We start from the raw sequence: 16063 nt of genomic DNA, 5'->3' as shown, positions 1-16063 counted from the left end.
CCCACCCACAGAACTGCAGAATGGTCAAGAACACAAATTCTCTACAAACACCTACTACCATTTTCTCCATTTAAAAAGTTACATAGCGCCTTTCTTGGCTTAGTCTAACAGAACTCACCACACAAACCACCTAATGTGCACAGCAACACTTGTTTGTGCATGAAACCCCATCACGGGGAAAGAGGTAAAACGTTCTGAACTATGAGTATGTGGGGATAAGGGAGGGAGCAAGAAACCGGGGAGGGAAGGGAGGACAATGAGGTAGATAGAATTCAATTTTACAGGCTCACTCCCTGCAGAAAAGGTAAGTACATTCATCTGTAAAAAAATTAAAGATGAGGTAGGTTTGAATTAACGTTGTATTTTTTCATTTTCTCTTAGAAGAATTTCCCTGAGACAGTTTCTTCCTAATTCAAACACAGATTAGAAGACGAGAATTCGATTGTTTCCGAAGTCGACCACAACAATCATGCCATCAGGGGTGACAGCTATACCTGAAGGACGGTCCATCTGACCAAAGCCGCTTCCCTGAGTGCCAAACTTGCATAAAAAGCTACCATTGGACTCGAATATCTGCACCCGATGGTTCCTGGAGTCGGCCACGATGATGCGCCCTTCCTGATCCACCGCCACTCCCTGCGGGCGCAGGAACTGCCCGTTGCCGGTGCCCTCGGAGCCCAGGAAGCGTGCCGACTGGCAATCTGGATGGATGACCAGGAGCCGATGGTTGTTGAAGTCCGTCACTACCAAGTGGCCCTCGTGATTGAACGTCACACCTCTGGGGGAATCAAAGTGCTTCCAGAGTGCCCCTTCGAAGCCGTACTTGTTAAGGAACACGCCGTCGGGCCCAAACAGCTGAACGCGATGGTTCCTCGTGTCAGAGACCAGGATCTTGCCCTCTGCGTTGACAGCCACATCCCATGGGTAATTGAATTGCCCGTTCTTCGTTCCTTTCTCCCCAAACTTGAGAATGAACTGCCCCTCGAACGTGAAGATCTGGATGCGATGATTGTCCTTGTCGGCCACGACGATCCTACGCGAATTGTCACAGGCCACGCCGGCAGGGCGATCGAACTGGCCCGGCCGGGAGCCCAGCGTGCCAAACTTGTGATGGAAGGTCCCGCACGGCTTGAACACCTGGATGCGGTTGTTACTGCGGTCGGCGACGATGATGAAGCCTTCTTTGTCGACGCTGACCCCCCAGGGGCGGCAGAGCTTGCCGTCGCTGTCTCCCTCGCTGCCGAAGGACAGCCCCGGCAGCCCGATGCCGATGTAGCTGCGCCCGGACTTCACCACCACTTTGAAGGGGCTGTTCTCGATGTGTTGGTTGCACATCATCACGGACACCAGGTGCTCTCCCTCCAGCTGCGGACGGTAGCTGACCAGGTAGGTCCCGTTCTGCTGATCGCTGACGTCCGCCCCGAAAAGGTTTCCATCTGGGCCCATGACCACTGCAGAGATCATGTCACCCCCTGAAAGGCGAGGCTCCCCGTCGTGGTCGTAGCCCATCACGGTGAACGAGGCCACCTTGCCCTGCAGCGCACGCTTGAGACCTTCCCCCGTGGCTTTGGTTAAGGGGGCGAAAGCCCCGCTGCTGACAAAGCCCATTGATTTAATGGCCATATACAATGCCTGGTCAGGGGGGGTGAACATGATCCTGTCATCTTCCTGTGGCTGGAGAAGGCCTCTGACGTTCTTCAGCTCCTGCACCTGAGCCAGCATGCGGTCCCGAGCCAGAAGAATATCCATGGTACGACCCTCCTCCAGGACCTGCTGGACAGCACTAATGGTGTTATCCAGCTTGTTTAGGTTCTGACGCAACTTTTCAACTTGCAAGTACAGTGACTTGGCCTTGACTTGGCGAATCTTTTCCACCTTGTGGGAAACGGGGGAGAGAAAAGCACACTTGCATCAGGAAAGACAGACCACAACACAGATTTCCATCAGTCTCCCTGCTACATAAATGCCAGTTGGACAGTTGTTAGCTATACACAGCTGAGGAACAAACCTCTAAAAATGATGTAGACAAGAAGAAACAAGGAAAACTAATTACCCAAATTTAGGATTATTAGCCTCTCCTACCCTCCAGGCAAAACCATACATTCCTACTCTGCAGATCTGCTGCATCAGAGTGACATTTGAAAGCAAGACTCGCTTGCTTACCGGCAATTACTTGCTTCCTCAAATGCTATTTTGTTTTCTAGTAGCAAGGTTCTTGACAGATCATCCTGATGCACATCTCACTCAGCCCCCAGGGAGGTCAGAAGTTATTGCAGCCTCTCAAGAAGAGCAGAGGCTGAGGCTTCACTACCCAGAGCTGAGACAAATTTCAGAGGGTGGGTTGTTGTCCAGCTGAGCTGAGGCTGGGGAGTCAGCATCAGCTAATGCGTGTGGGCTCCTGTCCATGTCATTCCCCTGCCTGCCAGAACTGTTTTTGTGTGACTGGATAATACCAGACATCTATCTCCAGGGATTTTGAGGGTCCAATTAATTTAATATTTTCTTGTAAACAGTGGCAGTCATGCTGAGCTTGTGCTTTAAAACAGGATGCTTTGTAAATGTCACTTCAAATAACACAGAAGGTTGCTGCCAGCCCCTGCTTGAAGGACTGAAATTGGTGCAAAAATGTCTGTTTTGTAACTCATCTATATAAGCCTGTGTCTAAATTTACTTGTGAAAAAACACTTCAGAACACCTGGCAAAGGCACCTGCTTCATAAAACTAATAGAACATGTCTTTGATTTATTGTTGCAGAGGTACATCTCCCCGATGTCTGAATACCTTTTTGGCCACAGAACAATACCTGGAATGCATTTTAGTGAAGGAAGACTCAATGTCTGAAGACTCCTTGGTTGGACACTGACTAGATAACATATGTACAAACTTCCTATAAGTTGAGGGATGTAGGTTTTACCAGACTGTAAAAAAAAAATGGGAGATGCTTCTTCCAATAGTTGTTCAAGGCAAATTACTGATCTTAGGTCTCAGCTTAATCCTCAGACTCAGCTCTGGTATACAAAATTGTTTAATAGCATGTTCGACACAAAAGCTTGATAGCTGAGTTTTTATTTTGCTAAAATAATTTACCACCACATTTCCTTCTTAAAATAACGTTTTTCAAGTTGAAGAGAACTTGCTCTCAGTGCAGATATTCCAACAAAGTGCATTTGTGCAGCACCATAGGATAAAAAGAGCTTAGGGGCAGATCTTACTCCTCCTGCACTAGGAACACCTTAAAAGAGAAAGCCGCCACGCTTCCTGCAGAAGGTTAACAATGAAAATGAACTCATCTCCCTCAATCCAAATCCTCAGAAAAGCAGCATTCAAAGTACACTAACTATATAAAGTGCAATTTTAATCTTGCCATTGACACTTACAAAATAAAACAAATCTTCGCTTGCAGGTGACCACTGAATTACTTTTCTGGAATAAGAAACTTGCCTGTTACATCCTTTCCTCCTCTCAAAATACAACACATGCATTGTGGCTGAAATGAGCCCATCAGTTCAGAATTGTGCAGATACTCTTGCTGGAGAGCACTCTTTTGTTATACTAGTTAAAAAAAAAAAAAAAATAGAGGGAGGATGCTACCTTGATTGACAGTAAAGGTTTTTAAGGATGGGGAAAAGTTGGTCCCACAGAATTTCTACTAGCCTTTCTGAAAACAAAAAAAGGACAGGATAGGATCTACAGCTTTGCTCCTTTATAAGGAGTGGATTGGAAAACCAAATATACCATGTACCTGACTCTAGAGCAGCACATTTAAGACATCTTGAAGACATTGTTTAGAGAGGATCTCCCCTCGGGGCAGCTGCTGGGCCAGCAGAGGGAGTGCCCAGCCCACCTGTGGGGCTGCACTGCTCTGAGGATCCAGCAGCCCCAGCAAAAACCCCACCAGCAGCTCTGATTAAGGAAACCTGCAGTTTCCCTTGGATATCAGAATCTGGCTGTGCAGTAGTTTGAGTATTTTTTCAGTTTGAAAAGCACTCGTCAGCACTTACAAATGTAAAGGTGCATACCTTCCAGAGCAGCTCACACTCCCGCTCCTCCAAGGCCTTCTTATGTCTAGTGGTCACTACTTTGACTTCAGACTGTACCACCTTCGCTTTCATCTCGACTTGCTCTGCCACAGCCTGGGCCTGTTCAATACTCAGCTGGGGAGAAACAAAGACAAACACATTTAAGGCTTGACCAAAGCAATAAAAAAATGTGTCAGGGGACTGCTGGTTGCATTTCACTACGCCTGCAGGTAAAGGCGTAAAGTGACAACTCTTAGTTTCTTTCTAGGCCTTCACACATTTCATATACTGCAGCCTAAAAACTGACAGGGATTGCTTAAATACATCTATTACATGGAGTTTACACCTTCATTGTGCCTTGCACTAACACCACAGCGCTAAATTCCCTGTGCAATTCCAGCAAGCAGCTAATATGGTGAACAAGAGACTTGCACAGAAATTCATACTCATGTTTTCTTCCATGTAGAAAACCCAGTTTATCTATCCCCTCAAAACGGTTCAGACTGCTATTGTGTGATGGGTGCGCCTCAAGTGAAAAATGACACTGTAGGGAACAGACTGTGTGTCAATGCGTTTGAGCTGCCCCCCTAAAAGAGTATGGAGATATTTAATTTTAAAAGAAAAAACAAAGAACAAATGGTTATCAGTAAAAAGTATTCATATAGTTATTCACACCTTGGGTAGAGACTGAATTATTTCTAATATAACCTTGCAATGTTAGTATTTTAAAAGCATTCTGTAGTAGTATTCTGCAGAATGCACCCAGAAAGAATATGTCTCTTTTCCCCCGCCTCAAATTAAAAATGTTTTCCTCAAAAAATTCTTCCTAAACTACTCCCAAGTTCTACAAAATATTACAGAAAGGAGCATAAAAACAAAGATCAGGCAAATCTGAACGATCAGCTCCCAATGGAACAGGTTCAATAGCAATGGCTAACAATTTTTTCAGCCCTTTGTCATAAAGTGAACCAGCAGATGAACCTGTGCCCCTCAAAGAGGTTAAAAAGATAGTAACTTATTAGTTACAAAATTCTAGAACAAAATGATGGCCTGTGAAAGTATTCAGCCTAAAAAATAGAGGGGTTCTTACAAGTATACGTACACTGGAGGGGAGGGCACTGAGAGGGCAGAGCCAGGCTTTTTCCAGCAGTGCCCTGTGACAGGACCAGAGGCAATGGGCACAAACTGGAACAGAGGTTCCCTCTGAACAGAAGGAAACACTTTCTTTGTCTTCAGAAATGCAGGCTCATTGAAATCAGCTAAGAAGGAGCTTAAAGGCTTTCCCATACATTCAGAACCTTCAGGAAGATACCCTCATTTTAACTGTGCGTATGAGGATGTACCAACCTAAGAACTACCTGTTGCAACAATCTATGAAGTACCCAACGTGATCCAGCATCATCTAGAAAGTCAGACAGTACACTGTCATCATTCACTGAACAGTTATTAGGATTTTTGAACTCTCAGTTCAGCATCATCTAAGTTTAAGCCAAGAACAGGAATGCTAAAACATAAAAACTTAAATATACTTGGACATTTTCATTCCAGGTGAGTTATTTTAAGACAACTAGTCTGAACTAGACTTACTCTTCCAGGTCACACAGGAGATCCTTTCCTGAAAGAACAATGAAGACTAACTTGGCCAGGTGATTGCTCTCTAGAGATAAGTTGAAGACAACACTGACAAAATCAAACAGGACAACATTTCTATCTTTACTCCAAAGAATTCTCCTGCAAACTGTCAGGGGAAAACAGCAGTGCTACTTGACAGCCAGCCTACAGCCCAAGGCTCAGTAAGAGGAACATGTCTTTCAGCTCTTCCTCCTTCAAGAGCTCCCAGAGTCACTTTCCCTACAGTTTTAACAGGGAATGTCTTCAAACTCATAGCCTACATATCCCAGTCCCACTGGAGGCTGCCCTGGCCTCTCACAAAACTTCTGGCAGGCAAATTTGACAAAAAATGAAAATCTCATTACAGCATTTAGCAAAGGAGACATGAAATCACAACTGGCCAGGGATAAAGACTTCATAAAAGCCAGGAGGCTGCAGACCTAGCTAGAAGAAGTCACATATAACAATACTGCGCCTCGATTACCTCCTCTTTGCCATTCAAATACATAAGTTGCTCTACTGCATGGGAAAAGGATCCATTTCTTCCAAAAGAGACCTGTATTCCCATCAAGTACAGCAAAACACCTTCCTTCTCTTGCAAAGAGGAAGTGGTATCATCTTGAGAAGTGTCAGGAAATTATCCACTCATATTCCAATTTTAACAATGATGTCTGGGGAAGCATAAAAATCTTGATTTACTTATTTTTTGCTTTTTGTACTCAGTACCCATTTAGAACCGTGATCTGTATATACTTATCCTTTACTATACCTTAGAGATAAGAGAAATCCCAACTTCCCCCATTAATCTCCACTAAAACCAGAGTCCACCTTTCAAGAACTCCATCATAGCAGAAGGAGTAGTAATTCCCTGTGGATGCTGTGATCTTTCAGCTATAAGAACCAGCTATGCACAACTGGTTGTCTACTCATGTCATCATCTGGATTTATTTTTACTTGCCCAAGCATGATCAGCTCAGATCATAGGGGATGCCCAAAGTGCTATGATTCTAATATCACCCAGGATATTAGTAAAGTTTTGGTAAAATTCAGAGAGTCCTGCACTCTGCCCAAATAAGCTAGAACAGCCTAGGAAGGCTGACCAGCATCAAACAGCAGAGGTATGACAGGGGGAACAGCAATAGCAAGTTATCTATAACTGAAGCAAAACCCAAAAGCATAAAGTACAATTTTTGGGAGTCTTCTTCACATGGAAATCCCTTGTTCACTTTGATTACTGTAAGATGTCAGAGTTCTGCCATGAAAACTCACTCCTGCAGGCATTTTCTATGTGGAACTTGTCTTGGAGCAGTCAACTTTTTACGGAGCATGTTAAGCAGCAGTTTTTCTTGTTCTGGTCAGACACCAAGCAATCTTTTTAACAACAAACACTTGTAAAGAAAAATAGCTTTTATGATGCTCTCACCTCATGGCATGTCTTAATTTTCCCAGTGCTAGTGAATTAGATGGTCAAGCAGCTCACACACTCAGGAGACAGAAGACATGGCCTGTGTTTATCCAAGAATTCTGCTGGGTTACTGAATGTGAGATGGAAAACAACTGTTCCGTTTCCTGCTGCTGGCCAATAAGTAAATAATCTATTTGTACCTGTCCCTCTCCACCTGTGGCTTCTCAGGGCTCTAAAGATGGCCAATACCACTCCCCATTCTATTAGAGATGTCACCAGCGCTTTGTGTTTGTTAAAAACAAGTGAAAACAAGTAAAACACTACTTTGCAGTGTATCTTGTAAATTTCAGGGTTGAAACTGGTACTTTGAATTCCTCAAGAGTAAAACTGAAGTAGTAGCAGTCCTTGTGCAGGTGACACATTCCAGGGGGCCACCACACAAGGAAACTGCAGACAAAGCTTCCAGTGAGGCAGACAAATGTGTTTGCATGAAGGAAAGAAATGCAGACATCCATCATGAGCTGTACCACTGTATTAGGAATGGCAAAGTGATGACACAGACTCTCTAGCTTGGGTTGCAAAAGAGAGCAAGTTTTATTCTTCCAGATCTTCTTTTATAGACAGTTCTGAAAAGGTAAAACCTCTCACTGGTCATCAAACCAACACATCACCATCACTGGACAGTTGGGAACAACAGCCCTCGACCATTTCTTGCAAGTAAACAACAAGGAGACAAACAACACCTGCAAAGGTTGTTTTCCTTCTCCAAGGACTGTTTGGATTCCTCCTTATGATTTCCCAGGCCAGAGTGAGAAAGTTGTGTGACTTAATGCCTGAAGCCTAAAAATCTCTTATTTGACCACTGTCAGTTCCCAGAACTAGCTATTGCTACCAGCACATTTCTGTTTTGAGTAAAAGGTGGCAAACAGAGTTGTATCAGAATGTGGGTGTCCTTTGCAAGCTCCCTTTAGGTGGACATCTCTGCGAGCTCCCCTTTATCTACATTCCACCACCTCAGGGAAAAACTAGTGATGATCTTGCTCCAGTGGCTATGGCAACTGATGGTACAACATGAACCAATGAAGAAACCAACTGCAAGAGTCAGAAGTAGCAGGGTAGCATTTTAGAACTTGGCCATACTTCTGGATATCCATGCTGACCTCAGAGGTGCCCAAATCAGGACTTGTCATTTTTGTAGAATGGCAGCATTCAGTAATTTTTTGCATTTCCTGTCTTCTGTTGAACAACAGGAACTAGAGCCTCAAGTCATAAAAAAAAATTCTATGATTTCATGTTTATCTAAATATTCCAATGGAATATTTAATGTTCTAGACGCCAAAGTTTTCACTAGCTCTGCTTTTTTAAATGAGAAAAAAAAACCAAAAAATGATCACAAGCATAAAATGTTTCAGGAGAAAGAAAAACTGTTAAAAAGCTTGTGTACTGAAAAGCTACGACAGACGTGCTGATGTCCACGCTGTGTGGTTTCTGCTGTCTGATAGCCAAATCAAATCAGTCTGTCCACAGTTATGTCCACACAGCACACAGAGGCTAACTCAGGTCTCTGAAACAGCAGGGCCTGTTAATCCAGATGCTGAGCCATGATGTTAGATCACACCAATTCAGTCCAGGAATTTATCCAATTGAACAAACTGCAGCACAACATACCACAGTGGCAGCACCATGAGACACATTAAGGCTGCTTATGGTTATGTACGGCAACTCATCAATGCTGGCTTGCATGAACAAATTTGAAAAAGTCCTTAGGATTTTTTTATTCCATTCATCCATCCAAAGATGAGAGGGAGGTATAATTTTTCAGGCATTAATTCTGACATTTAAGTTTCCCAATCTCAAGTTTTCCAATAAATGTTCAAACCTCTGGAGAGAAAATTCAAAAGCAAATTTTGGTTCTGCTGAGGAATTCTTCAGTATTTGAAGAGTTGAATGGATGACAGGTATTGAATAAAGAATATTAAATATACACTTTCCTACCTCAGTATGTAGGATTTGCTGTTTAACCATTAAGGAATTTAAGACTAAGTTAGTCCTACTCAGAGGGAAGCAAACTGATGCTGAGATGCTTCTTCTCTGACAAACTCCTTTCTGGATTTTAAAAGCACATTAAATACAAAAAACCCTGAAGGAAACTTTTTGGTATGTCTTAAATTAGCCCTTTTCCACCAAATGGGAGGTGTTCCAGCCATAAGTGAATTGTTTTCAGTTCCTTAAGGCACAAAAAGATACAGAGGGCTGGTTTCACTGAACTTTTCCAGTTACTTATCACTGTGTCAAAGCAGGATAAAACAACCAGGACAAAACAATCTGTTGGCTTTCTCCAGCATCAAGAACTGGATACAAACTTCCTAATGTTCTTACACTAGAAAAATTAACTGGAAGATCCTACATAACTGCAGAGAAAGGTACCAGGATTAAGAAGCTTAGCAGTGAATTTGCAGTAATATTGGTGCAGCTATAGCACAAATCTCAGATGGACCAACTTAAAGGTTTCAGTCTAATGTGTGTAAAACACTAAAACATCCTCACTTGAAGTTTCTCACAAGGATAATTTTAAAAGAAGCTTTGATGGAGGGCAGGCTAGAGGCCAGGTTTACTCATGCCAGATACATCTAAACAATCATTTTGGTTTGTATTGCAAGAACAGACTTTTGGCCTACAGTTTTAGGCAGAACAGTAGTTTGGACAGTGACACATGTCAAATCCATCTTCCCCAATGACCATCTGCTCATGTGCTGCACTGAGGAACTCACTGAAATACCACACAAAACAATGACTGAAAGTACGAAGAAATTCAGCCTCTTGATATGAATCCCAGCTTTTGAAAAGCACACTTCATTTCAGAGTCTCAAACCTGCAAGCCTGACTTCAAAGCCATGCACAGGGCTGCCTGAGCTAACTCAATGTGACAACCCCAAAACGACCCCTCGCAGCCCAGCAGTGCCATCCTTCTCAGGTATCGGCCTCCCAGCAGCACAGATCCATATGGCAACCCACAGGGAAGCTCCCACGGAAGGGCAGAGGCTCCAGGCAACACACCAGCTTCCTCCTCTGGCCAGCCCAGCTTCTTACAGTACCCCCTCACCCCCCATAAAGGTGCTAATCTATTTCATACCACTTCCCCCACAAATTTGGGAGGGAAGCTCCTAAGCCTTTCAGGATAGATAAGAGAGCAGCTCCCGCTGTGTACTGCACATGGCCAGTCTCACCAGGCAGTGGAGATGCTCGCATGGTCAAGCACCCCAGCAAAACCAATTATAGCCTCAGCTAAGAAAGAATTCACTTTGTTTACCAATAAACCCGCTTTTTAAGACATCTGAGATGAACAAATTAAAATGATTTTAACATGTTCACCTGGAAATTGACCCTAAATGAACATGAGCACTCAGTGCTTTAGTGTTATGCTAGTGCATTAGATTACATGCATACATCCATACATATATACAGTTACACACGTATGGATGTATTTTAAGAAGGTGACATTTTGAAGAAGCCATCTATCTTTCACCATAACAGATTTACGTTCAGTTTGTGACCTAGTCCTTGGAAAAAATTCTGAAAGAAGACAGCTAAGTGTGCACTTTCACGAGGTAAAACAAGGCAGCGGGACACGCTCCCCATATAGAACAGCAGCAGTCCCGATTCCTCCCACACCATTTATCCAGTGTCAACTTTGGCTTTCATATCACCCTGTGAATCAATCCAAGTCTCTGAAAAGGCTGGAAAAGTATCCCAGATAGGAGCATAGCTTTCTGCTGAAATAAGACAGAGTCCTACCAGCAACCCAGTTGGATGTCGCTGCTTTCATTCCCTGGCACCATCAATGGTCCTTGTAGCACTGCAGTGAACCAGCCAGGGGGCTGACCCAGCCAAAAAGTAAACCCACAGAAAGGCTTCCCTTTCAGCTGGATCAGTTCACCCCACAGGCACAAGTTCTCATGTTAGAAACAGGCTTAGGAATGCAGGCCAGGACCTCATAGCACAAGGAAGCATGGAAAGCCTTCCATTACTGCAGAAATTTCACTCAGGAAAAACAAGCAAGCTTCTTGCTCTCAGGCTTGCTGTTTCTTACAGATGACTTCCACTTCCCTGAAAAGTGAGGTTTGGACTCTTCTGGAGTGACAGACTACATCAGGCTTCAGTGGATCAAGAGGTTGAAATGTATCCCAACTCACAGCATTTTTTTTTAAGTCTGAAAAACAATCTTTCCTCCAAAGCCGCAGGAAGAGCTTAAATAAACATTTCTTCCTAAAAGCCTTCAACTTTGGTTAACCAGATACTCTCCAGCCAGTTGACTCATGGCTTGATTTCCTCTCTCCTGCAACGCCCTTCAAATTCCACCTTTTCCCATTTACTCCCAACTACCCCTCCTCATCCATCCTCAGTGTCTCCTATCAGGGGAGCTATCACTTTCAGAGCCTATTAAGAAAGAGTTTATGGAACAGCAGTAAGTATCAGTCCCACTAAGAACTGTTACTACCACGTATTACTTTTCAAGCCTCTTAGAGCTCCAGTCTTGTGTTCCTCATATTACAGCTTGTACTGGCATTCAATTCTCTGTTGACTATTTCTATACTTTTAACAAAACCACTCAAGCCAATTTCTTTTAATTTAGAGACTACTTATTTTAGAGTTTGTTTTGAATTCATGCTGACAAGCTGTCTCCTCCCTAGGATAAACATATAGCTTCACAGCCATATTGTCCCAAGAACAAGGAGAGCTCTGCTCCATGGAAACTTTGAGTTAAGCACCTCTGCTTTTAACAGTATCACATGCTCTTCTGGCTGCTGCTGATGTTGGAGTAGCTGCCATGGACTGAACAATTTTCCTATTCCTGCACACGCACACAAAGATTTCCACCCTGGTAACTTTATCACTGATCTGATTGCTCACTACTCTTCTTCTGTGCAGTAGTCCAGATTAAAAACGCCATTAAATTAATGGCACAGCCCAGTTCTTGAAAACATGGCTCATTTTACAGATCTTTTACACAAGCTGCTCAGCTAGCACTTCCAAGACAGACTCTTAACCTGGATGGGCTGTAGCCAGACCAGGGCAAAGCTGCATGAGCTAAGTTCAGTAGAATTGCTTGCTCAAGATACATGAGTATAGTCAGAACCACGTAACTTTTACCTGCACCATCAAGTAACAATCAGCTCACTACAGTAGCAGGAGCCTTCAGCATAAAAGCCAGAAAAAAGGGAGAAACGAGCAAAGTAAACTCAGTGGGAAGAAAATCAGACACAAAAGCATTTATGCAATAGTAGCAGAGTGGTGATCCATGATCTCCTGCTAGCTTCCATTCCAAAAAACAGTCCTTACATGATTTAGCTGTACCAGTTAGATGATTAAGAGCCCTGGAGGTCAAAAGCAATAATTTAATTACTAATAGGCAAGCCCTTGTCTAGGACAGCCTGGAGAAATTCAGAACACCGCACCAGTGGTCTTTAAAGTAGTATCATTCCTTCCTTCTTGTCATTTTGGGGATGTGTGAAACATTTCAGTATGGATACTGCTGAAGAGCTTTGTAACCCAGTTTAAAACAGATCTTGCAAGATGCTATGTTTTCCAGGATTCTGCCTGAAGTTGGAGTGTAAAGTTAGCCATCCAGTGCCAAAAACTTGTTTACTGTGCAACAAGTTAACATCAGAAGTTGAAGGAAATGTCAACAACTGACTATTATCTATACCAACATAAACTATTATCATTCCACTGGTGCAAAGACTTAATGAGAGACCAATTAGTCGCTCTTGTTTCACGGAACAAGCTTAATTCCCTCATTTACTAGAAACAAGCAGCAAAAGGATGACAATGAGCTCTGGATTGTTTTAATTATTGTTTGTACCTTGCACGTGCCAGGGAAGCTCACCCAATTTGGAAAGTAAGATAACTCCCTATCCAGAGTCTCCCTATAGACAAAACTACTACTAATATAATATCAAACCTCCCACTAGGTATTACTCAGCAAAAGTAAGTAATTCTACATATCACAGCAGTTTAATTCCCTATGAAAACACCTTCTCTGGTTTGAAGCATTGTGCTACCTTCTTTCCAGCCCTTGCCAGGTATTAATAAATATATAATTAAATAGCTATAAAACACAGCTGAGGTAGAACACAGTGATAGGCAGAGTGTGCATCTGTGTGTGCAGAGCAATCCTCACATGGAGATAGCTCTAGATCCTCTAAGTATGCAGGTTAAGGAATTTCACACCAACCCAACAACTCATTAGTATTTTGTATTTGGTGGCAACACTGAAGACATAACAGGAGTCAAAGGTAGGCAGAGTGCTAGAAGCTATACAGGCAGGAAGATGCTCAAAGAAAGTCTCAGTTGTAAAAACAAAACCAGGTTTGGAGCTGCCACACAAGATCTTTCTGGAAATGCTTCACACTCAAGCGCATTTGTACAGAGCTTCATATATATTGTGATTTACATGACAGGATTATGCTGCAAGAATGCAAAACTCATATAACAGCACTTTTATTTTCAGCTCCATCGCCACTTCTGTCAGAGATCTGAGAAAACAGAAGGAGTGAGAAGACTGACAGCAGAAGCAGAGAGCTTTTTGCCTTGACACCTTGCCCTGTAACAGACAAGCTGGGGGGGAGAGGGGGGAGAAGAAGGAGGGGGAAATAAAGTATACAAGTTGGGAGTATCTTACTTGAATAGCCTGTCGTCCTTGCTGAGCATCTGCCAGGAGCTGAATGGTGAGAGTCCTGGAGTCCTGTAGGGCGTCTTGGAGGTAGATAAAGCTGTGACCCACATGTCGTCCCATGGTACATTCCCGACATATGGGGACAGAACAGGTATCACAGTAGAAATGCAGTACCTGGAAGAAGGAGGAAAAAAAAAAAAAAATCTCACTACATAGAGAAGAATCAAAAAGAAAACAGAGTCAGGATGTGTAAAAAAAAATTTTTCAAAAATATAAAAAAATCCAAAAGCTCAACTGAAAAGGAGATGGTTAGAGGCAGCAGCAATGGGCAAAGAGTTCACAATAGCTTCTCCACAGCTATCCTTCCCAGTAAACTCCAAATCATGCATAACAGTTGGATGGAAGTGTCATTGTTTTCTTTGCAATACAATACTAGGAAGAGTGTCCGCATCAGCTCCTCTTAAGAGCGGAAGCCATCTGCCAACACTTACAGATTGGAGATGGCATCTATGGCAAATTTCAGATGAAGACTTTTCCTGCAAATACAAACACCAAGTTCTCTTAAATGGGCCATTCAATAATCAATACACTGGAGAGCTGCAACACCAGCACTCCCACTGCTCACAAGGGGAAAACCAACCATGCATGCCAAGAACCATCCTCTCTTTTCAAAATATGCAAATTCCTTACGTTCAGGACAGTAACAATATTAGGCAAAACTCCCCCCTGCCACTTCCATCAACAAAGCAAAAAACCTTTGCTATGACAGTGTTTTCTATGCTAGTGATGCTTTGAGGTGCTTGAGTTGGAAAACAAGACTGGAACTTTGTCATGCCCAATCAGAGGATCTGAATGCTAGAGTGACCTGTGGCAACCACTAAATCCCCATTCTGCACACAAAGCACTTCCAAACCCTGTATTCAAATCACAACTTAGACCAAGATGCTAGCCTAGAAAGCTGGATCCATTCATCAGCTGTAGCTGCTCCCATTCCATCCAGTAGAGGGAAGTAACACACAGAAACAGCAACTTTCCACGGAAGCCTGTTTTCTTAGAGGGAAGCAGAAATCGGCTCTCTTAAGTTTTTGTTTCCAAAGATGCAAATGAAGGAGCACAATACTCCAACATAAGAAAATTCCATATTCAAGTCTTGCTGCTAACTACACACACTATTTTTCTTACAGTGTAATAATTAAAAATGTCTATTACCATGGAACAGTACAATGGCACAAGGTTTCCTATTAAGAACAACTTTTCCATCACCAGATATTTGAAGCCTACCTCACAGAAAGGAGCAAGAGCAGAACAAAGATTGGGCAAGTGTTTGATATGCCTGTCTTCTCCCAGCTGTCATCCAGCCACTCCCAACTCCAGCTTGATATGGTGCTTAACATCCCCCTTTCCCTTCTCCCTCAAAAGCAAGGGGAAGGACAGGACAGGTGACTCCCTTGGATTGCCTGGGCTGCATAAAGTGACATTTTAAGCTCCTATAAGCGCAACAGCTGAAGTGGTATATGGATTAATTTCTCAAAGGGGTATGTGTGTGTTCCTGTGCACATGTCAGATTTTACTAAGATCTGCCTCTTTTTTTTCCTCTGAAATTAAATTTTGCTGTAGGGAAACTGGAACAAGCTTATGTTTGCTTCTGTTCAAACACTAAACCCTCAAGCAGTGTCTCAGATTGCCATTTTCCCCAAGTAAAAAATGCCTTAGGTCTGAAATACATCGTTCAAACACATCGTCCTGCTCAACTAGAGGGATGCTTGTCCTTACACTGCGGTTGTCTAAATATGTATACAATGTTCACTTGCAAACAAAATTCCTTTTCTGTTGAAATTACAGGGAATGCTTATTACATGTTGCTGAATAACTCCACTTAAACAACTGAGAAGTTGAGAGAGAATGAAAACCAAGACAAGGTATCAAGTTAAGTCATATGAATCTGATATACTTTAAAAACATACAGCGGGGATTTGGGGCCTCAGTCAAGCAGAGCAGCTGAAAAGAAAATGGTGACCATATGAACAGAAGACCAGAAGCAAGTTAAATCTATTACTAGGTTACTATTAATACTCAATACCAGAAGCAAAAGCTCAGTCCACTCCTGCTGCAAGGTAACAGCAGCCACTGGGTAAAAGAGACACCCAGCTGTTCAAGCCAATGAAAAAACCAAGCTTAAACTGTTCAGCTACCTCCTGCCACCCACCAAAATGTGGTGGGAAACATCACTCCTGAATTTAGAATGAAGAGTGACAAGAACCATATTCTCATTTAGGAAATAAGGAGATTACACAGGACACGGCAGGGGAAGGTCTTGGGTAAGTACTACAGAGCCATTGATAAGGTCTTATT

The 16063-nt window shown here is 42.9% G+C and overlaps 1 protein-coding gene across 1 annotated transcript in view; it reads right to left on the bottom strand.

Moving 5' to 3' along the window:
- Positions 1 to 257: 257 nt before the first annotated feature.
- The window catches only part of TRIM71 (tripartite motif containing 71), a 55466-nt gene continuing 39660 nt past the window's right edge, over positions 258 to 16063 (bottom strand). The window contains exons 4-6 of the mRNA XM_005518980.2: positions 13718 to 13885; positions 4020 to 4154; positions 258 to 1875 (exon numbers count right to left, since the gene is read on the bottom strand). Coding sequence (XP_005519037.2) covers positions 424 to 1875; positions 4020 to 4154; positions 13718 to 13885 — 1755 coding nt within the window. The 3' untranslated portion in view covers positions 258 to 423. The remainder of the gene's footprint in view (positions 1876 to 4019; positions 4155 to 13717; positions 13886 to 16063) is intronic.

Source organism: Pseudopodoces humilis, chromosome 1 (assembly GCF_049639895.1).
Source record: "Pseudopodoces humilis isolate 2021_Gansu_Grassland_sample_001 chromosome 1, ASM4963989v1, whole genome shotgun sequence".
Lineage (NCBI taxonomy): Eukaryota > Metazoa > Chordata > Aves > Passeriformes > Paridae > Pseudopodoces > Pseudopodoces humilis.
This window is presented reverse-complemented; position numbering and strand designations above follow the sequence as displayed.